At 40.9% G+C, this 27,912-nt stretch overlaps 1 protein-coding gene across 3 annotated transcripts; it reads right to left on the bottom strand.

Moving 5' to 3' along the window:
• On the bottom strand, positions 1-27,406 carry LOC117881818 (interferon-induced protein 44-like). Of its 3 annotated transcripts, none has more exons than XR_004646868.1 (9): positions 27,315-27,406; positions 20,686-21,191; positions 20,552-20,603; positions 13,221-13,416; positions 12,828-12,980; positions 10,764-10,935; positions 9,584-9,684; positions 5,622-7,697; positions 1-527 (listed from the first exon to the last, which is right to left on the bottom strand). XR_004646868.1 is itself a non-coding variant. In XM_034779549.1 (8 exons), exons 2-8 carry the CDS (start codon positions 21,179-21,181, stop codon positions 7,509-7,511), a joined length of 1,359 nt encoding a protein of 452 aa, XP_034635440.1. In that variant the 5' UTR covers positions 21,182-21,191; positions 27,315-27,406; the 3' UTR covers positions 3,499-7,508. The 3 variants fall into 3 exon arrangements, 1 of the variants encoding a protein (XP_034635440.1); XR_004646867.1 differs by lacking the exon at positions 1-527 and adding an exon at positions 3,499-5,418; XM_034779549.1 differs by lacking the exon at positions 1-527 and having other exon boundaries at positions 3,499-7,697.
• Between the last annotated feature and the right edge of the window lie 506 nt (positions 27,407-27,912).

Below are 27,912 nucleotides of genomic sequence, written 5' to 3' on the forward strand. Positions count from 1 at the left end.
TGGCATCCATCGTACCCACATTGCTTGTTTGCTAGCCCCTGATCAGGCACACCCTTATGTCCTTCCTCCTGAGTCCCATGGGCATGACTTGACTGTTTAAGCTGCCTGTTTGTTCTTGGCAGCAAGCTTCTATTGCTCCAGCTCTGCCTCCACTTTCCTGATCCCTGGCCTCCAGTTTCTTCCGCCTCTCCTTCACAAGCAGCCTTTCCACTTGAGCCTCCACACGTCTAGACCTCTCACCATCACTGCTATCTCTGCTGGATCATCTGGGGAACCATCTGCTTGGTCTCTTATATGCCCTGTAAGAGAAAAAGGGACTTCTCTGGACCCCAGTTTTGGGCAGGAACCCCATTGCTCTTCATGGCATGTAAGTGCAGCAAGGCCACCAGCTCTGATTTCTTCTAATCGACTGACAGCCCTCGCTATTCACACAGTTCTTCTAACTGCTTCTTCGTGAGTGTCTTTGTTCATCTGCCTTTTCTGCTGCTTTATTCATCATATACTGACGTTTGTTCTATTCCCTTTACCTGTAATAAACAAACAGAAAATATAAAAGCTGTAATTTTGTACTTTGCTCCCTCACTTTTTAACCTGTTATAGTGTGTTTAGCAAGTGTTTGGAGCCTGAATCTCGGTTCGCTGATTTTTTTGGGTGCAGCAGCTGTATCGAGTATACCACTGACATTTTGGGGCCCATCCAGACCACTGAGGGGTTCTCACCCATCTATGTTTTATTTTCATTTGCACTTGTGTAATGAAATGAGGGCTGGAAGAATGACATACGCCCGAGAGTATGTGAAGTCCTGAGGTCTAATCCTGGCTCTAACACTGACTTGCAGTGTGTCCTTCAGCAAGTCTAGTGATCTTTCAGCCTCATTTTCTCCATCTACGGATAACAATACCTACCTCCTGCATGGAGTTAATAATACTTAGATATTAATATTTATTCTTGTATATGTTACACAATTTAGTCCATGATGATAGAAATTAAGGTATTTTTCCAATTGGTCTCATTACCAAATGCGGTATATTTTAATGATAAGAAAAGGGGTTGTATTTTCAGGATTCAGCACATTTTAAAACAACTAGACATCTGGAGAAATCAAAACAGCATGTTGATTTGCTTGTGTTCAGTTTTGATTAAAACTCACCTATTTGTAATGAGTCTAAATTATTTAAATTATTAAATTAAAGTGAAAGAGGGAAAAGGTTGATCTGAACAGATTCTTTTCATTCCTGAACAAAGGTGATAAACAGTTTGGTCCAATCAGATGCTTCTATTAGGTTCCTGTTGATTCATTAGTTTGAAGGACAACGGGTGTCATTTTTAAGAAAGTATGATATTGTACTGCAGCCAGCGACAAGGGATCCAGGATGACAGGAGAGGAAGAAATAGTTAAGATCAAATTGCTGCTGGAAATTAAATGCCTACACTTCATAATAAGAACTTTAAAAAATGAGTGAAATCGCAGCCCCATTGTAGTCAATGACAAAACTCCCATTTACCTTAATGGGTCCAGGATTTCACTCAATGTTTGAATAAGTGGTTAGTAAGTAAACTAAAAAACAAATGTGCTATGTGTAAGTAAAGTGCAACTTATGAATAAGAGACCAGGGGAATCCACACAGTGGAGGGCTTGGCGCTAAAACAGGAGACAGGGCACAATGTTGAAGAAGGGAACGCCTATTCACATTGAATTTTCAAGTCTCTCATGCCATCTACTGACTCTTTTGATTATTAACAATGTTTAAAGCCTCCTCCTGGTTTATTTATACGTTTGTAAACATTCCAGAAAGTTTTAAGTGAATTACTGCCCAGTTTGTTTCAACCCCCAAAATACTTTCTTTGTATAAGTGCATTATAGTACTGAGCCTTTGTAAACACCCATTTTCCATTGTCTCTGGAGGTTAAAGATATTGCCTAAGCCACTCTCACTCCTGTTATTGCTGGATAAGTGCTGATTACATTACTAGCAGGGCTGGGAGAACAGTTTACTGAGAAAATCCAAAGCTGTTCAAAAATAGCAAATATGGCTTTCCTGGACTCAGCATAGGAAGGTTATTTTGTGGTTATCTACAAACATCTGAATGCACCTAAAATAACTTTTGTCTGCTTCTTCCAACAGTTCACTTAACTGTAATTTACAGTGGAAATTTATTTGTCCCAATATCCTTCATTACTTTTAGATGGAGTGTAAGAAGCAGAAATTGTATTCACAGATAGACAGGATTACAACATTTACCATTATTACCTTAAACCTATTTTTTTTACCTATTTTAATTTCATTAGTTTATCAATGCACATTCTCCTGCTTGACTCACCAAGACACAATGAATGCCAATTTTTAATGGTTTCAACCAGACAGCAACTAAGCACAGATGGCCCCTCCTATACACAGAGTATGCAAAAAGCCATTCAAACCTTACAGCAGTTCCTAACAGAAGCCATTCATTAAACTTTAAGAGTTAAATTCAAACTTGTGTTAAAATGTTTGTCTGACAAAGCCTTTGGAATTGTATAGCCTTATTCTGTCTCTCCTGACTGTGCTATCCATTTGTAATAATCTTTCCTTTAGTTTATGATTATAAACAGTTCCTTACCTAGGCTGGGGGCCAGATCCTTTGCTGATGATTTCAGTGGAATTACATCAATTCACATCAGCTGAGTAGCTGATCCCATATTTTTTAAAAATACACACCCTCTTTCTCTTTCCTCTCTACCTAGGATTATGTTAAAATTGTTTTCATTGTGGTTTAATGTTTACCTTCATGGGAGCTATACATTGTTTTTGCAGAATTCATTTTCCACCCTGCCATAATGGGGCCAAAACTCCTTGGATCGTTGCCCAAGCATGGAGTGGATTGGGATGAGAGATGCTCAGGTGGTGATGAGTGGTCGGAAGGCGGGAGCATACAATCTCCATGCATCGTCTCCCCTAAGATTCCACACCAAAGCTTATGCTGCTTCAAGTCCATGGCAGAATGGCTCCACTGGAGCGGCGTAGTTATGGAGCCAAGTTCGGGTTAAGACACGCAGAGACACTTTGACAGCACAGGACCTCTATAGACTGTTCTGGAATACAGTGACTCTCTCTAATGTAATCAAGGGAAAACAAACCCAAAGGCAGAAAGTCTGTCTATAGGCCAGTTGTAATGGGAAACTAGCTCCTTCCCCAATTGGCCTTATGATTTTATTATTTCTTGTTCTTCCTCCAGGTTGGGTCTTGCCTTTAATTAAATTGTAAGCTCTTTGGGGCAAAAAACATAGCTGTGTTTGAACAATGGGGTCCTGACTGGAGCCTGTGGGTGTTTCTGTAACAGGTCTGGGGAAGGCAATATGCTAAATCAGGTATAGTATTTCTTCCCTCTGCCTGTATTGTAGTTTCTCTCTCCGTTGCAGTAGAGACCAGGGTGTAGTCTTTTCAGCACTTTGATATATATGTATACTCACAAATATCATACAGAGTTAAATCTCTGATAGAAGATCAGTGACACAAAATCTTGGAATGAAAACGTTTACTAAATAAACCTATATATGACTACATCATAGTTACTTACAGTCCTTGAAACAAGTATGAATATTGGCAATAAGAAATCTTTTAAGACAACACTTTCAGTGGGGTTTCCCCCAAGTTTTAGTACTTGTGGCTATCAACTTCAAATGTAAAACATAGTTATATGCATACACTCCACTCGAACTCTTCCTCTGAGAGGATTTACCCGTCTCAGTGGCATAGTGTCCAAACCCGCTGTAGGTCATACCAGATCCTTAAAAAGTGATAGTCCCACAGTCTCCTACAGACTCCCCTCAGGTCTTTGCAATGATAGTCTGCAATTTGTGCAGCCTGCAGCATTTCTAGCAGTGCAGTTGGATGAGGGAGCCTTGCAGTCTAATCTGGCTAAACCCCTGGAATACAATCCTTACAGCAGAACTTTTTGGTCCTTGCACTGCTCCAGCAGTGCATCACAGCAGACTGGCAGGACAGCACACACACAAGACAGCAGGGACACAGGGAAATGTAGGGTGAGCACGAGAGCAGTATCGCGCACGAGCAGGAGACAGCGAAAGATAGACACTGTTTCAGCTCTGAGGGCATGAACTACCTAGGAACTAAGCTAGGTCAGCCACTTAACTCCAGGACATGGTTCATAACTGAGGATCCCAAATGGAGGGAGAACCTATCTCTGGCCCGTGAGCCAGGCGGCCCAGGTTAGGTGCCTGGGCCCCTCCTCTTTCCACCCCTTACTGTGGCATTTCACTCCTTGCTAACTTAGGTGGCTTCCAGTCAGTTTGCTGGTTTCTGAAAATGCCGTTCTGGGGCACCCACCCTTCCCTATGTGCCCAGCTGGAGGTTGAGGAGTCCAGTAGGCAGCAGTCTACCTAGGGGTTAGGCACTGCAGTACTGACTGGAGCCACCCCTACTTTTGAGTTTCTGGGCCTCAGTCTCTTCCACTTTGAAGATACATTTATGACCTTTGGAATCTTCTTCTGAACCAAACATATTTCAAAACATATTGATGATGGCAAATACTTGAGATACTGAGCAGTCCCTCTCCAACCCCTCTCTCATACTTTTGTACTTTTTTCCCCATGTATCACCTCACATTCGCAAATATGTACACCTCACCCTTTATTATGGCCATAACATGAAATAATAATATGCAATATTTTGTTGTGGTTGCACCCTCTTCCCTTTCATGGTGAGGAACGAACTCTCCAATTGTAGCTGCTATTGCTTTCATGTTTTCTTTGTCCTCCTGGCCTCAACAATTTCCTGTAACAATGAGCTCCACTGTCCAGTTATGTATTGTGTGCAGAAGTATTTCCTTTTATTGGCTTTGTTTTTGATGCCTTTCAGTATAATCAAATATCCCCCTCTTCTTGTGTTATGAGACCATGAGACCAAAAGTTCCCAATCCAACTTCTCTATACTATTCATTATTGTATATACATTTATCATGTTCCCTCTGATTTGTCTCCTTTCTGAGGTAAACAATCCCACGCTTTTCAATCTCTCTTCCTAGGAGAGTTTTTCTTCTCATGTCTGAATCTTCTCTAATTCAGCAATGTCTGTTCTGAGATGAGGTGACAGGATTCCAGATGAGACCACAGCACTGCTTGATATAATGGCCTTATAATATTCCCTGTATTATTCATTGTCTCTTCCTTACAAATCTTAACATTGTGTTTGATTTTTCACTGCAGCTGCACGTTGAGCAGAAGTCTTCATTGCACTGTCTACATTAGCAGTTATATAACCCACAGTTTGGTGTGTGTTACACATCCCTCTCTGTGCTACAAAGAATGTGAGTTTGTTACAGCTTCCAGATATAAATTTAATTCCTTAGTTCATGCTACAGAGGCTGACGCTTTTAGCTTTGGAAGTCCCTCATCACAACCAACATGGCTGTCATCACCCTGTAATGTAGAACAGGTACAACACTATAGGCAATTCACTCTAAGACCCTGAAGATAGTGAAAAAAAAAGGCTTGATGAAAAATTCTTTTACCTAACTGCCATGGATAAATTGGTGTTTTGCATGCAGCATATCAGCTGGGATTCACCCACAATCAGCCCTTGAAGAGAGTTTCTAAATGATAATCGCCAGGTTAAATCTTACCAAAGCATGCTAAGAATTGCTCCAGCTTCTTCCCTTCTCTCTCAGTGTTTTGTGTAGAGTTAACACCACTGAAATTATTAAACAGCAGCTTCTCTCCTCAACATCAGCACATGAGCTAGAAAATGACAAAAGAGCCCCAACTGCAGAAATATTAGATGATCCTTTTAAATGATGCATGAAAAACAGAATACTGATACTGATACACTAGCCTGATTCTACAAGGCTGCAAATTGCAATAAAAATTGTTTTATATGGTACACTGAGGAAAGGTGAGATAAAAGCCCTGAAAATGCTTCATTGCAACTCAACAGCTATTTGGTTTCATTTTTTCCCCCAAGAGGTTCTGATTTACCTCAAAAGACCTTTGAAGGTCAGTTATATCTTGTTTTTCCATTTTGTTAAGCATCTCAGTATGCTACTTATGGAATGTAATACACTTTTAGTGTGTTTTTACTATTGTCATCCTGAAGACAAGGTTGGACTGCAGTAGCTATATATGTTTATAAAATATGCTTTAACAGGATAAATACATTCCAACAGCAAAATATCAGGAGACATAAAGAGGCCATCCCATACTCCCATCCCATCACCTGCTGTTGTCTTATGATGGAGAGCGCCGGTGGCTTGCTATATGCCTCTGCTTTCTTGGCAGAGGGGCAGCTGGATAGTAGGCTTGTTCACATTGGACTTGGATCAATGGGTAATAAAACTCCTCCCCAAATAGTTGTGTGCTCACAGAAAAGAAAATAATAAAGAATTAAATCATAGATCAGGCAAGAGTGCTAAATAAAATCCTGCAACCTAGTCTTTTCTAAAGTATCTTTATGTAGCACTATTTTCTAGAAATCCATATTTTGTAACTGTCGGCCACTAGAGGGCAAACTGGAACAAGTCAAGGGAGGTGGTGGAATTTCCATCCTTAGAGCTTTTTAAGGCCCGGCTTGACAAAGCCCTGGCTGGGCTAATTTAGTTGGGGTTGGTCCTGCTTTGAGCAGGCGGTTGGACTAGATGACCACCTGAAGTCTCTTCCAACTCTAATTTTCTATGATTTAACAAAAAGAAAATAAATCCTTGTCCAATAACATGCATTGCTCAATTTTAATTATGGTTTATTGTATAGGAAGTAGCCCTTCCTCTCAACTATACCTGCAGGGAACCATATATCAGCAATGCCAACTCTTTCTAGAACAGTCAGAACCTTGACTACTCTTTCTATTGTTACCATTGCATTTGATATTACACCTCATCAAGGATCTAATCCAAACTCTGTTCTCAATACTCAAGTGCAAATCTGAAGTAATTGCTAATGTCTATAGAGATACAGCAGTGTTTAACCAGTGTAAGTGAGAAGAAAAGTAGGTCCCTTGTGTCTCTGCCTCACCTCTTCTCATGGACTTTAAGGCCAAAGGGACTATCGTGATCATCTAGGCTGACCTCCTGCACATCACAAGCCTCAGAACCTCACCCATCCACTCCTGCAATAGGCCCAAAACCTCTTGCTGAGTTATTGAAGTCCCAAACCTGGATGATGAAAGTGATTGAAAAAGTGCTTAGAGTAATTTATTTTTCCAATTAATCTAACAAAAGTAGTTTTACAACTATTGTTTCAATTTCTTTTTAAATGGAGAAGAGTAAGAATATGGAATGTTTAATAAAGGGATCCGACCTTGAAAGCTAGAGAATCTATTCTCCCCTTGATGCATGCAAAAATACCATTAATCTTACGTAGGCAGTAACAAGATATAGAACTGTTGAGACAAATTCACCACTGGCATAAGCAAGTGCAACTCCACTGAAGTCAATGGCGTTGCATCTGTTTAGGGCAGCAACAAATTTGACTTCTGGTGTCAGCACAATAAAATATCCAGCATCACAGTAAACATCAGGTTAGGGCTCTTTCTTTGGCTTCTCAAAAGGGAAATTGTCAAGGTAGCTTTCTGCTAAACGTATAAGCTGCCTCACTGCGGACAGTAACAGGATGTCAACATCGCACGAAAGATCCAACTCGGAGCAGTAGTTTTTAACAGGTACTATCTGAGCAAGAGGGATTCCAAGTTTCTCTGCAGTTATCCGCATCTGTAGAAAAGGCACAAAATGGATTATCCTAAAGAGCTTCCCGACTACTTTTCAATCTTTCTGTTCCTTGAGGAAGCTAAGCAAAAGCCTTGAGTATTTTCACAGATATTGTTTGGTGAGATTAAAAGAGGAAGATTTTTAGTTCTTCAAACTTCTTTATACTGAAGACGTAACTACTTTCACATATATTTTGAAATCATATCCATCCTGCAACTGAAGTGGCAACTACATTTTGATGCAGTGACGGTTCAAGGCCACATTCACAATATTTTATTCTTCTTTAGCAAATTCACTGCTAGAAACTGACTGTGTAAACTGCCCTGGAGGCCAAAATCCTCTCTTTAATCTCAGAGGTGATACCCAGGACACAGAGCTATTTTTCCTCCATTATGATCTAGAAAGAAGACTACTAGGGATTCATCTCTGGTATAATTCCACTTAAGTCCATATTTGGCCTTTCTAGATACAGGGGGATATATTCTATGGGCCAATCCAGCTCCTTTGTACTGGATTTTGGTCATAACTAGACAGTTAAGATTCTGATGAGAATAACTCTTCACTGGTATAAAACTGATACAAGTCAGCTCCTTTAGAACCACGCTTCCACACACATCCTGACCCGGCGTCGTGTGAGATGTAGGAGTATGGGGAGTATGCCAGAGGCAGGGAGGGACCAAGGCAGAGCTCTGCTTTTGCTATGTTAAGCCTCTAAACCATGGTTCACACTGGGGCCAGCCCACAGAGTCAGGGACAGCACTTCCCCCTGTGATTAACAGATTTCAGATTCAGGACAGAATGTACCCCAGAGTCAGGACTCTAACCTAGGAACTGATCCAGTCCCTTTGTATCATTCTGCTGAACAAAGCAGTCAGAACACAGTCATGTCCCCTAAGCTAAATATTTCCCAGGTGGGGGAGACTTCAAATGGCACAGAGTTGGCTATTCCTCTTGGCTGGGAGATGGTCACTTGGGCCACATTTCTCAAAGGTATTTAGGCACCTAACTCCCATTGAAATCAATGGAAGTTAGGTGCCTAAATACCTCTGAGAATTGCTGATGGCTAAATCAGCCCCAGGCCAGCCTCAGTATTGGGGAACTGCAAACCACCAGCAGCCTCTGATTCTCCACAACCTTCTACCTTGTGTTAGCATTTATGGCTGTGCAAAGTGAGTGCAGAATAGGTGTAAAAATCTACCAAAGCAAAATGGCAGCATTATACAAACACAAGATGGAAGGTAGCAGGGAATCAAACCTTTATAGATTCTCTCCTGAGTCAGATTCTGTCAGCATGGGACAGGGGCAAGGAGTCCAAGGAGAGAATTCTATGTGCTGGTCTGCATGAGCCATGTCATGACTTAGAACAGCCTAGGGACTGTACAAAATTAATTCAGCAGTGTTTGCTCCCCGAAAGACAATCTGCTTAAAAAAAAAAAATCAGCAGAACAGTACTCCCTCCCACTTCCTTCCTCCCCCGAAGCACTCTTTTTTTCAGTTTTACACCTACTCACACGAAGGGAAATTTGCAGCTGGCCAGTTTTGGCCAGACTCCAGCCCCTTTATATGGAGTGGGGTTTGGCAAAAGAATCTGGCCCTTAATTTTTAATGAGGTTTCTGGTATCTTCACCTTTTTCTGTTATGCAGTTTTATTCTTCAGAGGTGCAGCTTGCAATTTTAACAAGTCCTAAACCTTTTAGGTAAACCAAAACCTGAGGTATTAAATTTAGTTATATTTTCAGCTTATGCCTACAAGACCAGAATGAGAATGTGTGTAGGAATATGAGGGGATGCAAGTATTGCAAATGCACTGTAGAGTATCACAATACCTTGATTTGTTCAAGGCAATTGAGTTAATAGATAGCACCACAGTCAACAATGCCATACTTTACCTGTTTCTCAACAGCTTTGCTTTTGTACACACACTGGGCATCTTCTTCAATAGTAGGGCAAATTTCATCCACTTTAGTTAGCAAAACAAGTTGTGGGATCCCTGTACCAAAAAAAAAAGTAAGCTTTTACACCTAATTTCCCATCAGTTCTTCATTGCAACTGCTTCTCCTTACATAAGGTGAAAGCGTTTCTGGTTTGCACAACAGCATTAGAAAAAGATTAATTATTAAACTATTGGGCAGCACCCTAATTCTCTTGGTGGGAAGATGCTTTGTAAATAAAATTATTATTATTCCACTAGTATAGTAGGCACTACACTTAATGATTCACTCATCTCATTGGGAAGATTGCCAGGGCTGAGATTCAGTGCAATGAATTCAATGACTCACAACAAGGGACTCTAAAACATGCAACACCTAGCTGAGTTCAATAGCACAACTGGGGCCTGCTTTCACCCCCTGAGGTTATGTCTCTGTCTATTGCCTCCTATGGAAATGACTCATATCACAAGGAGAGAAAATCAGGTCCCAGGTATTATGTCCAAACATAACCACAGGAGCTGATGTAAACGGGCATTCACATGTATACGACTCCCATTCTTGAGTACTTTTTTCACTTTTTGTTGCTTCCTGTCTTCACTGCAGCTGCTAAATGAATCAATCTTACCTTTACTCCCTTTTAAAAAGGTTTTAATGCCTTGGATTATATGTATTTTAAAGTAATTACTGAAATCAAAGTGAATTTTTCCTGGAGAGATGTATTCCTAGAAGCCTAGTGCACAGCTCTGTTTCCCCGGGGGCCTGTGTCAACAGGAGGGCTCTGCTGTACTGAGGAGCAGAAACGCAATAGGGCACACTGTACAACCAAAGAGTAGAGAACAACGGAGGAGATCAGGAATTCCTCTATTCTCAACCAACACCAGAGCCCATTGCAGTGCCCATACTTCCATCAGTCTGGGGGCCTGTCCCTCCAGAGTGCATTAATCCAGCTCAGAGAGTCAGCCAGCGGGTAAACCTCAAAAACAATAAGTGGCAATTCCTCCTCCCACACCAAGGATAAGCCTGGCTCCTAGCAGTACTTCAGGCCCCTAATGACCCAAGCTGCTCAGACCTGAAAGTCAGATCACCTCCTGGGCGTGCCCACTTCATTCAGTTCTATATTAGGAGACATAAAACGTACCAAACTGGTTCACTTTTCTTCTAAGCTGTTTCAGCTTCTCTTCCAGTTTCTCAGGGAGAATCTCAATTTTGCACCCATCAATAACAAATGCAACACAATGAATCTGATCCTTCAGAGAAGGGGTCTTGACATAGCCTGGAGAATCTGGACGAAGGGTGGCTGCTGGATTAAACTGCAAAGAAATTTTTTTATAATAATAAGTAGCACTTCCAAAGAATTGGAGAGTCAAAGGGCTGTACAAACACTGATTCTCAAAATACCCCTCTGGAGCAGGAAGACAAGTATTCTTATCTCATTTTACAGAGAGGAATACTGATATGCAGAGAGGTGAAATGATTTACCCACACTCATAAAGGGAGTGGTCAAATCAAGATTAAAATTCCAGATTTCCTGATTCCCAGTCTCATACTCATTCTTCCAGATGGAGAGCCAGATTCTGATCTCTGTTATTGTAAACATTTGGAAATCCAGAGCTCCTTTGAAGTCAACAGAGTTCCTCTGAATTTGTATCCCTTGTGGAAAAGTAATAATGAAACCAAAAGGCATCTCTAGAAAATAAAGAAGATTCACGAGATATTCCGTGAGTGTGTGCGTGTGTGTGTATGTGTATGTGTGTGCGTGTACACTCATGCATACACACACACACACACACACACACACACACACACCATTGACTATCCCTACTATAGATTTTTTGAACACACTTTTTATTAAGGTTCCATCTATAAAGCATTAATAAATTATTAACAGATGTTTTAATAAATGATTCATCGATTGTTGTCGAGTCCATCAAAAATTTACCCATAACTATGGCTTATAATATCTACTGATGTGCTTATAACCATCTATACACATGCTGCTCACTACTGTAATGTGCTTTTAACATTCTTCATTTATTAATTAATTCTTTGTAAACCATTTATAGATGGAATTTTAATATAAAGTGGAACCAAATAAATCATGGAAAGATTGGTCTTGTGGTTAAGGCATAAAACTGTGACTCAGGAGATCTCACTTCCAATATAACTTTGACCAAGATAATTAATCACTGTTCCTCAGTTTCATATCTTTAATATTACGTTAATAACACTTTATACCTTGCTGGGTTTTTATGAGGATTAAGTTAAGATTTGTGAGGAACCAAGATACTACAATGATGAGAGTAATACAACAACCTTAGCCCTCCATCTTTGCTTCTGTAACAAGCTCAGCTCAACTGAATGGCCAATCAGATTCTACATCTCTTGCATATCACAAGAGTTAAAATTTGAAATGGTCTATAGACAGCAGCTCTCTACTAGGCAAGACAAAAGGCCAGATAAGAAGGTAATGTACTAAGCTTGAATATGGTGGAAGCTGCTCTTTACAAAGTTTTAAAACAATGTTTTCTAAAAATTCAAAATGTCAAAGTTGTTTCAGCTTTACCAAACTAACCCATTCTTCATTTTTCAATTTTTTTCACAAAAAAAATTAATAACAGTTGCTCATTTCCTGAAAACCAGGTTTCCAGTTTAAAAAAAAAAATTAGAGAATCATTTCAATAATATAAATGATTACATTTTTGCTAAAAATCTTTCAAAAATTTTCATGAAAAACTACAAGAATTTCAAGAGATACCAGAAATTTGGGGTAGGGGCATTAAAGTCCATTTTTCTATTTAAAACCTTTTTGTTCAAAATATTTCAACCAGTTCCAATCTTTATATACCTTGAGCCTGATTCTCCCTTGGTTTGTACCTGAACAAAGTAGGTGCCAAATGCTACCTGGGCAGAAGGTGGATCGCGATTTAAATCAACTTCACATGACTGTAAAAGACTACACAAAATGCAGGACAGTGGAGAATCGGGCTTAAACACAAACTTCCCATAGTTTATTCCTTTTCAAATACACCTTACCTATGATCACCATTCATAAGGTTTTACTGTATAGTACCACATATGCAAGAATGTACTGAGCACTGTAGATATTTTGTTCCACAGTAATTAAATTTAGGATATAATATTTTTACATGTAAAAAACATTAAAGGATATCAGTTGAACTGCATAGAATTGTAGAAATCCTACCTGGTACCTATCAGGAACATGGCCTTTTATTATGTTGGACACTTCATCAATTTCCAGACCCACTCCTGATTTTTCTTCTATTCCCATTGTGTCACAGAAGATAATAGGCAGAGGCTTGCCATCTCTTCCATCTTTAACTGGGTAAGACCTGTACTATTGGGGCAAAAAAAAGTAACATATAGAAATACATATCTAAAAAATTCATATTTAGCACCAGATTATCTCTCATCCATATCAAGTAATACCTTTCTTCTCACAAGTACATGCATGGAATTCAGTGGGGCAATCATGGACTATCTTTGGGTTTTCCGTTTAGTGGGGAAAAAATGTTGATTTTTAACTAAGAGACTGTGCTTTAGCTTGGATGTTGTTTAATTATAAGCAAATATTTACCTGTGTTGTCACGCTAGTATTATCAGATCCTGCTATGGCTTGGCTTGTCACATAACCTCGGAAAACAGAATTCACAGAGTTGAAAAAACTGGACTTCCCAGCTCCAATTGGACCAAGAATCAAAATCCGAATCTGTGGCACTGAATTTAAATAAGGTTTGTAAGATCTGATTTCCTCCATTATTTTCCCTCTTTCCCTGTTAAGACAAAAAGATTTTCATAGTGTTAAATACCCATGAGATCACAGCACGTTTTGCACTGCATATAGGCACAGTGAAATCAGTAAACTGAAATATTCCCCATCCCCCTTATATACTCCATCTTTAACTATCATCAAACACACAGTCTATTCAGGACTGTTGCACCAGCCAGAGTGACCATGGTTGATGGCGTCACACCAGGCATCATGTTGTTAAGTTCCTAGATCTGGCTCAATCCTGCAAATCCACAAATCTCAGGGGCGGCCCCATGGCCGCACCAGGTACAGTCAAAACATGCATCCCCCAGGTGTCAATAGAGAGTTTGAGAGCATCCTGGTAACATGGCCAAAGAGCAACCAGTGGTGCTTTTGAATATAATGTACAATTGAAGAACAGCCAGATCTCTCTGAGAGAATGACCTTCATACTTTGACATGGTTTGGACATGGAATGGATCTTTAACTATGATATCCTCTAATTTTGGGTGCCCAATTTAAAACATCCTATGGCCTGATTTTCAGAAAGTGCTGAGTACCCAGAGTTCCTATTGAAGCCAATGGGAGATTCAGCTGCTCAGTACTTATACAAATCTGGCCTACAATGTCTCAATCTGGGTATCCCAAATCAGTGGTCAACTTTGAAAATTTTGAAAATGTATTCAACTAATGCTGCCTAAAACAGTTGCTTTGACATGTCACTGGAGAATTAAATCTCTGTTGCAATGTGCTGACTCTGTCACTTGTAATGCAGCAAAGTTACATTCATTCATTCAAACAGGCTTAGAAGTAGACATCCGGCCTGAGGGACCGTCCTGCCAGTCCCCAAGCTCCTGGCCTGGGAGGCTAGCCCCCGACCTCTCTCCTGCAGTCCCCCCAGCCTCAGCTCACTCGGCCACCGGCACAATGCTCTGGGCAGCGGGGCTGTGAGCTCCTGGGACAACGCAGCTGCAGAGCCCAGCCTGACCCGGTGCTCTGTGCTGTGTGGTGGCAGCATGGCCCAGCTCCAGCCGGGCAGCGCAGCTGTAGCGCCACCAGCCACCGGTGCTCCAGGCAGCGCGGGGGGACAGGGAGCAGGGGGGTTGGATAGAGGGCAGGGGAGTTCAGGGTGGTGGTCAGGGGGCGGGGGTGTGGATAAGGGTCAGGGTGGTCGGGGGAGGAACAGGAGGTTGAATGGGGGCAGGAGTCCCAGGGGGGCAGTCAGGAAGGAGGGGGGGTTGGATAGGGTGGCGGGGGGCAGTCAGGGGTAGGGGCTCCGGAGGCAGTTAGGGGACAGGGAGAAGGGGTGGTTGGATGGGGCAGGGGTATCAGGGGGCATCAGGAATGAGAGGAGGGGTTGGATGGGCCGGCGGGGGTCCGAGGGCGGTCAGGGGACAGGGAGCGGGGCTGTGTGGATGGGGCAGGGGTCTCAGAGGGGCCATCAGGGAACGGGGGGGTTGGATGGGGCAGGAGTCCCGGGGAGGGGGGCAGATAGGAGGTGGGTGCTTTTTACACTGTTGACACATGGCATCTTTGACAAAAGATCCTCTACAGCTAACTTTGTACAGCATACATGCTTAGCAGAAGCACGACATTTTTTCATGGAAGATGCTTTAACTACCCAGATATCTGTTGGAAAAGTAGGACAGCAAAGCACAAAATGTCTAACAAGGTCTCTGAATGTATTGAAGATCATGTGTTGTTTCAGACAGTGAAGGAAGTAAGCAGGAAGTAACCATTTTAGATTTGATTCAGAATATTAGGAAGGAATTGGTTGCAAATCTGAAGGTAGAAGACAATTTGGGTGAAAGTGATCATAAAATGATAGATTTCATGACTCTAAGGAAAGGGAGGAGTGAGAACAGCAGAATGAGGACAATGGACCTCAAACTCAGAGAACTGGTAGGAAGGTCCCATGGGAAGAAAATACAAGGAAAAAGGATGTTCAGTAGAGGTGGCAGTTTCTCAGAGAGACAATATTAAATGCACAGCACTAAACTATCCAGATGTGAAGGAAAGACAGCAAGAATAGTAAAAGGCCAATATGACCTGAAAAATCAAAAAAGAATCATACAAAAAGTGGAAATGTGAACAAATTGCTAAGGATGAGAACAGAAGAGTAGTATAAGCAGGTGGGGACAAAATCAGAAAGGCTAAGCCATCAAATGAGTTACACCTAAAATGGGACATAAAAGCAGGGTGGATTTTAAGAAAAGATTTTTAAATATTATTTAAATTATAAGAAGTTTTCTTTTTATAAACAAACCGGTTAAAAATAAAATCTGAATTTAATACAAAATATGTTAAGGCCAAAATGTATTATAATCTCTTGCAATATTTAAATTAAAGAATTAGCATGCTGAATCCATGAGCCTCCATCAAAAACTTTGAGTTAAAAGCTGCTTTTCCATATAAAGAAAGTATCAGGGGAAAAACATTTAACTTTTGAGGTCAAACTTTATAAATGTGGCACAAGAGTAGCAATTAAGCAATATATCATTCACTATTTTCTAACATACTAAAAATGTACCATTAATAAGAATCTGAAAATATAAAGCTATATAGTTGTTTAAATAAATGCATATAATTATAGTGTACCTTCATAGATAGCAAAAAAAGAACCAAATCTAGTGTAATGGTTCTATTTAGTTGTAAATCAACATGTTTTAATGGTTATATCAGCCAATGAGAATGCACCTTTCTTTAAAAATACAAATGAAAAAGTTAATTAAAAGGGATTATTTAAATCACGACTTTCCACTTGGTGATTTAGATCAATCCACCCTGCATAAAAAGCAATAAGAAGAGGTTCTATAAATATAGTAGGGAGCAAGAGAAAGACAAGGGAACATGTAGATACACTACTTGGTAGGTGGGGAAGGAGAGCTAATAACAGATGACGGCAAGACATGTTTAATGCCTATTTTGCTTCAGTATTTGCTAAAATGTTACCAGATACTTAACACAATTAATATGAACAAGGGGAAAGGGAAAGAACAGGTTAAAGAGTAAGTTAGATGTATTTAAATTTTCAAAGACTGATGCAATTCACATTAGGGTACTTAAGGAACTAGCTGAAGCAATCTCAAAACCGTTAGCAATTATCTTTGAGAACTCATGGAGGGTAGGTGATGTCCCAGAGGACTGGAGAAGAGCAAACATACTGTTTATCTTTAAAAAGAGGAACAAAGAGGACCTGGGGAGTTACAGTCAGCCTAATTTCAATACTTGGAAAGATACTGGAACAAATTATTAAACATCAATTTGTAAACGTCATTCTAGAGGATAAGAGGGTGATAAAGAATAGCCAACATGAATTTATGAAGAACAAATCATGCCACCTAACATAATCTCTTTCTTTGACATGGTTACTGGCATAGTGGATCAGAGGTGAATCTGTATACATGACATATCTTGATTTTAGTAAGGCTTTCGAGACAGTCCTACATGACATTCTCATAAGCAAATTAGAGAAATGTGGTCTAGACGAAATTACTATAAGATGGGTGCAATACTGGTTAAAAGAGTGTGATGAAGTGGGAATTTTTCATAATATTTTGGATGAATATTGTGGGTGTCTCAGTTTCCCCTATGTACTGCATGATTAACTAGCTGGTGGGAAAAGGTGGTTTACTTTTTGTAGCAATACAGGTATGACTGTTCCCTGGCTATCTGGGGTCTGGCGGCTGGGCCCCATACCCATGCAAAGTTTCAGAAGACAATGGCCACTCCGATTGCCCAGACATTTGGTGCCAAGCAACTAATGACATGGGACTGCCAAGTCCCTCTGCAGGAAGCCAGCCAGTTTTGACCAGCTGGAGAAAAAAGAAAAAGGTGGACAGCCAGGTGATGAGAGGTTTGCCCAGGAAGAAGAACAAAGGGGAGGAAGGGCAGAGGGGATTGTATAAGTGTGGGCTGCTGGCAGCAAGACACACTCTTCTGGACTAGGACTCGAGGGGCGTCAAAGAGAGCTTGGGGCTCAGGACTGACCGAGATGGAATATTCTGTAACTCTCTATGTTAACCAAGGACTTTCTACGCTGTGTTCCTAATAAACCTTTCTGATTTTTACAACGCTGTCTGAGATTCACTCCAGATTAAAACAACGAGGAGTCCTTGTGGCACCTTAGAGACTAACAAATTTATTTGGGCCTAAGCTTTCATGGGCTAGAACCCACTTCATCAGATGCGTGGAGTGGAAATACAGTAGCAGGTATATTTATACATAGTACATGAAAAGATGGGAGTTGCCTTACCAGGTGGGGGGGTCAGTCTAATGAGACTAAATATACCTGCTACTGTATTTTCCAATCCATGCATCTGATGACGTGGGTTCTAGCCCACAAAAGCTTATGCTCAAATAAATTTGTTAGTCTTTAAGGTGCCACAAGGACTCCTCATTGTTTTTGCTAATACAGACTAACACGGCTACCACTCTGAAACCTGACTCCAGATCAGGGGTAGGCAACCTATGGCATGCATGCCGAAGGCGGCACGCGAGCGGATTTTCCGTGGCACTCACACTGCCCGGGTCCTGGCCACTGGTCCGGGGGGCTCTGCATTTTAATTTAATTTTAAATGAAACTTCTTAAACATTTTAAAAACCTTATTTACTTTACATACAACAATAGTTTAGTTATATATTATAGACTTAGAGAACAAGACCTTCTAAAAACATTAAAATGTATTACTGGCATGCAAAACCTTAAATTAGAGTGAATAAATGAAGACTCAGCACACCACTTCTGAAAGGTTGCTGACCCCTGCTCCAGATTAAGGAAATTAGGGGTGCATTGATCCCTTTGGGTGTGCAAGCCTTCCCCAGGTGTCCAATTCAAATGGACTCACTAAGAGGAGTTCACAGAGTTAAGCAGGGGTGCTGAAGGCTCAGAGGTTCGGTCCCAGGAGGCAGAGAATCGATGGCTTACCCCAGTGAGAGAATGTAACCCAAAGGGGGATAACACACTGAAGGGGTCTTCTTGGGGACTCTTCCAGAACTGTGCAAGAGCACCAGACCTGTGGATTCTGTGACAAAGATTATTCTTAAAGAGCAGTTATTAAGGGTTTGTCATCATACTGAGTGGACCTATCCAGTAGGATTCCACACAGATTGGTCCTGGGTATGAAAGTATTCCATATTTTCATTTATGACTTGAATAATGAAGTGGAGAATATGTTTATAAAATAAGTGGATGACACCAAGCTGAAGGGATTATAAGCACTTTGGATGACAAGGTTGGAATTCAAAATGAGCTTGACAAATTGAAGAATTGGTCTGAAATCAACAAAATGCAATTCAATAAAGACAAGGGCATAGTACTAAAATTAGGAAGGAAAAATCAAATGTGCAGCTACAAAATGGGGAGTAACTGGCTAGGCAGTAGTAGTGCTGAAAAGGATCTGGGGGTTATAGTGGCTCACAAATTGAATACGAGTCAACAATGTGATGCAGTTGCGAGAAAAGCTAATATGATTCTGGAGTCTGTTAACAGGAGTGACAAATGTAAGGCACAGGAGGGAACTGTCCCGATCTGCTCAGTGCTGGTGAGGCCCAAACAGGAGATCTGTGTCCAATTCTGAGCACTACAATTTAAGAAAGATGTGGACAAATTAGAAAGAGTCCAGAGGACAGCAACAAATATGATGAAAAGTTTAGAAAACCTGATCTATAAGGAAAAGTTAAAAAAAATCGGCATATTTAGACTTCAGAAAACAAGACTGAGGGAGGACTTTAAGATAAGACTCTTCAAATATATTAAGGGCTATCAGGGCCGGCTCTGGCTTTTTGGCCACCCCAAGCAAAAATAAAACGGGGCGGCCAGAACGGCAAAGCAAAAAAAAAAAAAAAACCTGCAGTGCGGCTGGAGCGCGGGTGCAGGGGGACCAACTAGCGGCGGGGGGGGAGAAGGGGAGGGAGCGGGCGGGAGAGAGAGAGAAGGGGGGCAGCCAGGGCTACAGCAGGCCGTGCCGCCTGCCAGGAGGGCTCCGCTCCGGTTGGCGGGGAGGGAAGGACAAGGACTGCCCTGCCAGGCTTGCTGCAGGGTGCTCCCGTCCTCCGCGCCGCCGCCCCCTACAGGGCGGCCGGAGCGGAACGAAAAAAAAAAAGCGGCCGTGCCGCCCTAGGATTGGGCGGAATGCCGCCTCGTTCAATCTGCCTTCCCAAGCACCAGCTTGCTCGGCTGGTGCCTGGAGCCGGCCCTGAGGGCTATTATAAGAAGGAGGGTGATCAATTGTTCTCCGTGTCCACTGAATGCAGGACAAGAAGTAATGGTTTTAATCTGCAGCAATGGAGATTTAGGTTAGGATATTCGGAAAACCTTTCTAACTATAAGGACAGTTAAGCTCTGGAATAGGCTTCTCAGGGAGGTTATAGAATCCCCATCACTGGAGGTTTTTAAGCACAGGTTAGATAAACACCTGTCAGGGATGATCTCTGTATATTTAGTCCTGCCTCAGTGCAGGGAACTAGATTAGGTGACTTCTTGAGATCCCCTCCAGCCCCATATTTCTATAATTCTATGCTGAGATGCACAGGGTTTTCTAAACGTATCAAATACTTTTATGTTTGCCACACTGTACCTATGCCGCTCTGGGAACTGGCCAGATAAGTAACTAGCTGCTTAATCATCGTCTGTAATCCTCTGGAATGTCACTTTAAGTCTCTGCCACGTGGCTAAGAATAAGCATAGCTCTTCATGAAGCTTATTTTGGTTCAGACATAAATAACTCATTTATATTTGATCTGTTCTGAAATCATTTTGTACTTATCCCCAGATTGTCAGGTGTTCAGACACTATCATGGAAATCATAGAATAACAGGGCTAGAAGGGACCTCAGGAGGTCATCTAGTCCAACCCCCTGCTTGAAGCAGGACCAATCCCCAGACAGATTTTTGACCCAGATCCCTAAATCGCCCCCTCAGGGATTGAACTCACAACCCTGGGTTTAGCAGGCCAATGCTCAAACCACTGAGCTTTCCCTCTGCCCCCCGATGGTCATAGGTGCCATATTAGTACCTAAGATACACAGATGAGCATCTGAGCAACACATAAGTCTGTCTACTCTAGCACCATCTAGTTAATTTCTAAAGTAACTCACATCACCACAGTATTTGGTGGCCACAGATCATTATAATGATATATTACAACAGTTAACTTACTCAGTTGTCCATGTAATCTTTCTCCATGGAGATTCCAGGAAACTGCTAATATCTAGGGGAAAGGAACGTATAACATTAAGAGTATGAAGCTATAATTTCCTCAGTAAACATTTTCTCTTTTGATATCAACTTACCTTCAACTCGATACACCTCACATTCTATAAGGCCTAGATCATTTCCAAGCAGATCAGCAACATTGTATGTGTAGTTGTTGTTAGAACTTGCTGCTGCTGCTGCAGCATTTTGGTTCAACAACTGCAGTGCTCCACCGCCAAAATTAGGGCCAACGGAACTATAGTCATATATAGCACCTGATGCAGTTTTAACAGGAATTTTTAGTGGGCTGAGCACACCCTCTTTGCCTTTTAATCTAAAGAGAAAAGCCTTCTCATCATTTATGTACCCTCCAGATGAAACATAGCTCTGACATGTAAAGCCTCCAAAAATATAACCACTTCCATTATATGCTACTGCTACAGTTGGTCCTTGTGAATCACACTTGGCATGAAATATAGCAGCATTGTAACCATGGACGCTTGCTTTATAGAGAAGAGAGAATTGTCTGCTCCCCAACAGATGTTGCAGTTGCTTTACTTCATCTTGTGTTAATCTAGATTTGACACCAGCCATTCTTCTTAATCTAAAAAGACAGAAAAGATGTTACAAATAGAAGTATAACAATAAGAAAAATGTATTATTATTTTTAACTCATCTCACTAAAGATGGAAGACAGTAGTGAAGGCCTTTGTTCCCCATGGAATAATAAATCATTATCATCATCATTATTAGTTTTATTCCATGAGTATCTAGACGTTCCAACTGAGGACATGTGTATTGTGCCTAACATTGTGTTAGGAACTATCCAAACACATAGTTAGAGACAGTCCCTAACCCAAAAAGCCTACTGTCAAAATAAACAAGACAGACAAATAGTGGGAGAAAGATGTTTTTATCACCATTAACAGATGTGGGAAATGAAGCAGGGAGGGCCAGCTAGTATAAATAAGCATAGCTTCATGGACTTCACAGCAAAATACTTTTTTCTGCCTGAATGGAGACAAAATATTCTTAAAACGTATGGCCCAATTTTGTTGCCTTTACTCAGGCAAAACTCCTATTGACTTCAATGCAAATCAGGACCATTTTATCTAGATGGTGAAACCTTTCATACTGTAACCTGATTCTAATCTTACTTAGACTGGATAACTCCACAGACTTCACTGATTTATGGTGGTGTAAATGAGAGAAAATACATATTTACTGTCTCAAAAATATAATTCCCAGTTTATGGAGTGAATCTTTTTCTATTTCCAATAACAAAAGAATGGCATACTGGGTAAGACTAATGGTCCATCTAGCCCGGTATCCTGTCTTCTGACAGTAACCAGTGCAAGATGCTTCAGACAGAATGAATAGAACAGGGCAATTTTGAGTGATACATCCCCTATCGTCCAGTCCCAGCTTCTGACAGTTGGAGCTTTACGGACACCCAGAGCATAGGTTTGCATCCCTGACCATCTTCGATAATAATCATTGATGGACCTATCCTCCATGAATTTATTTCTTTTTTGAATCCAGTTATATTTGTGGCCTTCACAACATCTTCTGGCAACAAGTTCCAGAGGCTGACACTGCATTGTGTGAAGATGTACTTCTTTTTGTTTGTTTTAAACCTGTTGCCTATTAATTTCATTAGGTGATCCCCTAGTTCTTGTGTTATATGAAGGGGTAAATAACACTTTCGTAGTCACTTTTTCCATACCATTCATGATTTTATAGAACTCTATCATACTCCCCCTTAGTCATCTCTTTTCTAAATAAAACAGTATGAAAGTTGTTCCACTCCCCTAATCATTTTTGTTGTCCTTCTCTGCACCTTTTCCAATACTATTATATCTTTTTAGAGATGGGATGATCAGAACTTTACACAGTATTCAAAATGATTAAAAGTCTAGAAAACATGACCTATGAGGGAAGATTGAAAAAATTGGGTTAGTTTTCTCTTCTCCAGACTAAACAGAGAGGGGACATGATAACAGTTTTCAAGTACATAAAAGGTTGTTACAAGGAGGAGGGAGAAAAATTGTTCTTCTTAACCTCTGAGGATAAGACAAGAAGCAATGGGCTTAAATTGTAGCAAGGGTGGTTTAGGTTGGACATTAGGAAAAACATCCTGTCAGAGTGGTTAAGCACCGTAATAAATTGCCTAGGGAGGTTTTGGAATCTCCATCATTGGGGATTTTTAAGATAAGGTTAGACAAACACCTGTCAGAGATGGTCTAGATAATACTTAGTCCTGCCTTGGGTGCAGGGGTCTGGACTAGATGACCTCTTGAGGTCCCTTCCAGTTCTATGATTCTATGTGGGTGTATCATGTATGTTTATAATGGCACTATAATATTTTCTGTTTTATTATCTATCCCTTTCCTAATGGTCCTTAACATTGTTAGCTTTTTTGACTGCCGCTGCACATTGAGTGCCACAAGTACTCCTGTTCTTCTTATTGAGTGGATGTTTTCAGAGAACTATCCACAAGGACTCCAATTTTTCTTTCTTGAGTGGTACAAGCTAATTTAGATCCCATCATTTTGTATGCATAGTTGGGATTTTTTTCCCCCAATATGCATTACTTTGTACTTATCAACATTGAATTTCATCTGCTATTTTGTTGCCCAGTCACCCAGTTTTCCCTTTGTAACATTTTGCAGTCAGCTTTGGACTTATCTTGAGTAATTTTGTATCATCTGCAAATTTTGCCACCTCACTGTTTTACCCCTTTTTCCAGATCATTTATGAATATGTTGAATAGTACTAGTCCCAGTACAGACCCCTGGGGGGACCCCACTATTTACCTCTCTCCATTCTGAAAACTGACCATTTATTCCTACTCTTTGTTTCCTATCTTTTAACCAGTTACCAATCCATGAGAGGACCTTCACTCTTATCCCAGGACTGCTTAGTTTGCTTAAGAGCCTTTGGTGAGGGACCTTGTCAAAGGATTTCTGAAAGACCAAGTACACTATATCCACAGGATCACCCTTGTCCAAATGCTTGTTGACACCCTTAAATAATTCTAATATAATGGCCTTTACAAAAGCCATGTTGACTCTTCAGCAATATATCATGTTGATCTGTGTCTGATAATTCTGTTTAGTATAGTTTCAACCAATTTGCCTGGTAATGAAACTGTTTGAAATGGACCACTCTCATTACCACTACAAAAGTGATTTTTCCTCCCTTGGTATCCTACTGTTAATTGAATTGTCTCAGACTGACCTCCCACTTGGTAAGGCAACTCCCATCTTTTCATGTGCTGTGTATTTATACCTGCTACTGTATTTTCCACTCCATGAATCTGGTAAAGTGGGTTCTAGCCCACGAAAGCTTATGCCCAAATAAATTTGTTAGTCTCCAAGGTGCCACAAGGACTCCTTGTTGCTTTTCCTGGTAATGAAGTTAGGCTTACCAGCCTGTAATTGCCAGGGTCGCCTCTAGAGCCCTTTTTAAAAATCAATATTAAATTAGCTACCCTCCAGTCACCTCACCTGGTACAGCAGCTGAATTAAGCGATAGGTTATATGCCACAATTAACAGTTCTGCAATTTTATATATGAAACTCTTGGGTGAATATCATCTGGTTGAGGTGACTTATTAACTGTTCAATTTATCAATTTGTTCCAAAACCTCCTCTGCTGCCACACCACCTCCTGAGATAGTTCCTCGGATTTGTCACCTAAAAAGAATAGCTCAGGTGTGGGGATTTCCCCAATATACTCTATAAAGAATTAATTTAGCTTCTCTGCAATGGCCTTATCTTCCTTGAGTGCTCCTTTAGCACCTTGATTGTCCAATGGCACTGTTTAGCAGGTTTCTGATGTATTAAAAAAATGCTGTTGGTTTTTATGTCTTCACTAGTTGTTCTTCAATTTCTTTCTTGGCCTGCCTTATTGTATTTCTACACTTGTCTTGCCAAAGTTTATCCTCCTTTCTATTTTCCTCACTAGAATTTGACTTCCAATTTCTAAAGGATGCCTTTTTGCCTCTAACCACCTCTTTTACTCTGCAGTCTAGTCTCAGTGGAACTTTGCTGCTTTTCTTTTCTTTTTTTAATTTGGGGTGTGCATTCCGTTTGAGCCTCTATTATGCTGTTTTTAAATAGTCTCCATGCAATTTGCAGGCAATTCACCCTTATGACTGTTCCTTTTAATTTCCATTTAACTAGCTTCCTCATTTTTGTGGTTTCACTTTTTGAAGTTAAAGGCTACTGTGGTGGGTTTCTTTGGCATTTTCCCCCTGCAATGATGTTAAATTTAACATTATGGTCACTGTGAGTGGTTCAGCTACATTCACCTCTTGGACCAGATCCCATGTTCCACTTAGGACTAAATCCAGTATTGCCTCTCCCCTGTGGGTTCCAGGACAAGTTGCTCCAAGATGCAGTCATTTATGGTGCCTAAAAATTTTACCTCTGCATCCCTTCCTGAGGCGACATATACCAGTCAATAGGAGGACAGTTGAAAAAACCCATTATTAATGTGTTTTCTGCCTTTGTCGCCTTTCTCTCAATATTTCACAATCATTGTTACTATCCCAGTCATACTCCTACACTCTTCCATCCATCTTCAAGGATGGAATTACTGTCCATAGAGATTCTATGGTACAGTTTGATTCATTTAAGATTTTTATTTTGACGCGATGCTTTCTTTCACAACATAGTGGCACTACCCCAACAAATGAGCTACTCTGTCATTCCTATATATTTTGCAGCCTGGCCAGTTAATGACCAGTTGAAAGCACAGAGCCAGTCCTGTAAATCATAACCTGAAAGCTACTTGTATGAGCAAAGTGCATGGGGTTTATTGTCTGCATAACCACACAAGATTAGTTTAATAATTCTGAAGGTTATGTTGCAAGTAGAAAGAAAGAATTAACAAACACATCAATGTTATCTGTGTTTTCACCTTGCCACGTTTCATTTCTTCTTTCACTGCATTGTTTGTATGGACTGACACAGAGGCTAACACACCTCCAAAAATTGTTCTTTTTTAAGTTCTCTTAACATTTTCCAAGAGGAGGGATGGTTGTTTTTTTTCTATACTGACTGCTCTGCCAGAAGAAATCTTTGTGTGCAGCCAGATTCGGGGGGGGGGGGGGGGAGGGGGGGAGAGGGAGAAGAGTTGGTGTCCTTTTTTGGTGAGAAATGCCTTTAGGTAATTTGGATCTGCCTATATTGGATTTCAAAGTCTTGAGTATCATGTCAAATGGTATATACTCTATTTTATCATTATTCATTATAGAGATAAAAAAGAAATATAAAGCTGTCCTCTACTCTTCGGGTCCTTTATCTGTAAATGTGCAGAACTTTCAAGACCACTTACTGCTTAATTTCATATTAACAAATTTCTGCATGGCACAGTGCACATACTTTGCTCAGAAATGTACAATACGTGCTGTCTTGAATAAATGTTCTTGTCTTGTCTCCAACTTGGAGAATTTAAAAAGAACATTCTTCATGAGATTTCCCAAGTTTTCCTCTGTCCAAATATATTAGAATGATGTGACAGAAAAGAGGAAACTCTACATTTTCTACTATTGGTAGGGGAGTGCTTCCTAAACACACTATGCTCCCTGCTTACCAAGAAGAACTAGACCTAACACTTCTTGTTTTGGGTACATCAAGAATGACTTCTCTTGCAACGGTAAGCCAATTTCTCTGCTCTCCATTTAAATATATTGCCCCGAAGAGGATGATCCAGGATTCAACTATTACCACTAAAATCTTAGAAATATTTAATTTAGAAAAAACGATTAGGGTTAGAATTACTTTAAAGTTCTCTACCTAGACTGTAGGTGGAGCTAGAGTGTTATGGTTAACACATTCCCTGATTGTTGCCCCAAATGCCCGATCTCAACCTAAGCTTCAAGTTACCCTGAATAAATCAAGAGTAACATTACTGTACCATGCGTAAAGGTATAACTTGAACCCGATCTTATATACGACCATATTCACACCTATGCATCCACATTCAAGAGCAGATTTTTGCCCTTCTGTGGGTATTAGTTAAAGGAATGGTAAGGGAAGTATTTTACTACCCGTCTTGTGGTTATATCACAAACTGACAAGTTCTGGCACTCAGCAGCCACTGCTACTGTCCATCGCTGCTGAATGCCAATTTCCCCAAGGTCTCTGTAGCAGAGGCTTTGCTACATGTTCAGTGTGAAACAAGGAGATTTCTTTTAAACAGTTCTTTTAGCTAAGAGGTGATGTTATGAAACAAGGGAATCCAGAACATGATTGATGTTATTTTCACCTCATTGGTAGCTGGCACAACTCTCTCATTCTGGCTCTTCAATCACGACACTTCCTCCTTGCTCAGCGCAGCTAACATACAAATGGCTTTCTGAAGCATGGCTTGGGACATGCAGGACTCCACTAGCTAAAGTGATCAATATCTGGTTTAACTATCCTCTGGTCTGATCTGAAACACATAACTTAGCGTTTTGATAGCAAGAATTGCTTCAACGAAGCTACAGTGCAAGTGTAAAAGCTTGGGGAAGGGAAAGGGAAGCTTTAGCGAAGGGAAATGAGATCATCTTCCAGCTCCTGACACCAGCTACACGTTAGAATCTAGAAAGAGACTCATCATAGAAAGAGAAATTTTCCGACCGCAGCTTGCCAGCACTTAAAAACCAAACCTTCTCTCGATCCATCTTAGCATTTTAAGCGCTCACAATGTATATATACAAAGATATGGGCTCTTACCGTGCAAGCTCTTCTGTTGGAAAGTCTCAGGGCGGAGAAGAAACGAAACTGAAAGTCAAACCTTTGTTCTTTACAGCCCTGCCGCCAATACCAAAGCAGCCAATGGAGTTGGATTTCTCCAGTCTCCCGGGAGCGGGCTGCCAGCCCCTATCAAGTTACCAGCTCAGAGACAATTCTGCTACAACATAAAAGAAAGGTGATGTGATCTCCAGCTTCCAGGGAAAACCAGTGCTACTCAGGGTGTAATAACAAGGAAAGGAAAGGGTTATGGAGAGTTATTGCAAAGTATTATTTTAAGTGAAGGTTTTGTGGGTGAAATCCTGGCTCCTTTGGAAGCTTTGCTATCACTGCCAGTGCTATCCCTGCAAGTGCTAAGTAGGGTACAACAAATCGGAATGTAAGCACGGCTCACTCTAGGTGCTGGAAGTAGAGGTGCTGGGGGTGCTGCAGATCTCCCTGGCTTGAAGTAGTTTCCGTTATATTCTGGGTTTACAGTTTGGTTCAATGGCTCTCAGTGCCCCCACTATAAAAATGATTGCAGCACCTGCGCCGCTCACTTGCCACTAGGCTGACCAGTCTGCAAGTGTGAAAAATCGGG

This window comes from Trachemys scripta, chromosome 8 (assembly GCF_013100865.1).
Source record: "Trachemys scripta elegans isolate TJP31775 chromosome 8, CAS_Tse_1.0, whole genome shotgun sequence".
Classification (NCBI taxonomy): Eukaryota; Metazoa; Chordata; order Testudines; family Emydidae; genus Trachemys; species Trachemys scripta.

Coding starts and splice junctions, on each gene's coding strand:
- LOC117881818 (XM_034779549.1), bottom strand. CDS start 21,181: ATGGCTGGTGTCAAATCTAGATTAACACAAGATGAAGTAAAGCAACTG. Junction 20,604..20,685: donor TGAGGTGTATCGAGTTGAAG/GTAAGTTGATAT, acceptor CCTTTCCCCTAG/ATATTAGCAGTTTCCTGGAA. Junction 9,685..10,763: donor AAGAAAAGTGAACCAGTTTG/GTACGTTTTATG, acceptor TTTTTGGTACAG/GGATCCCACAACTTGTTTTG.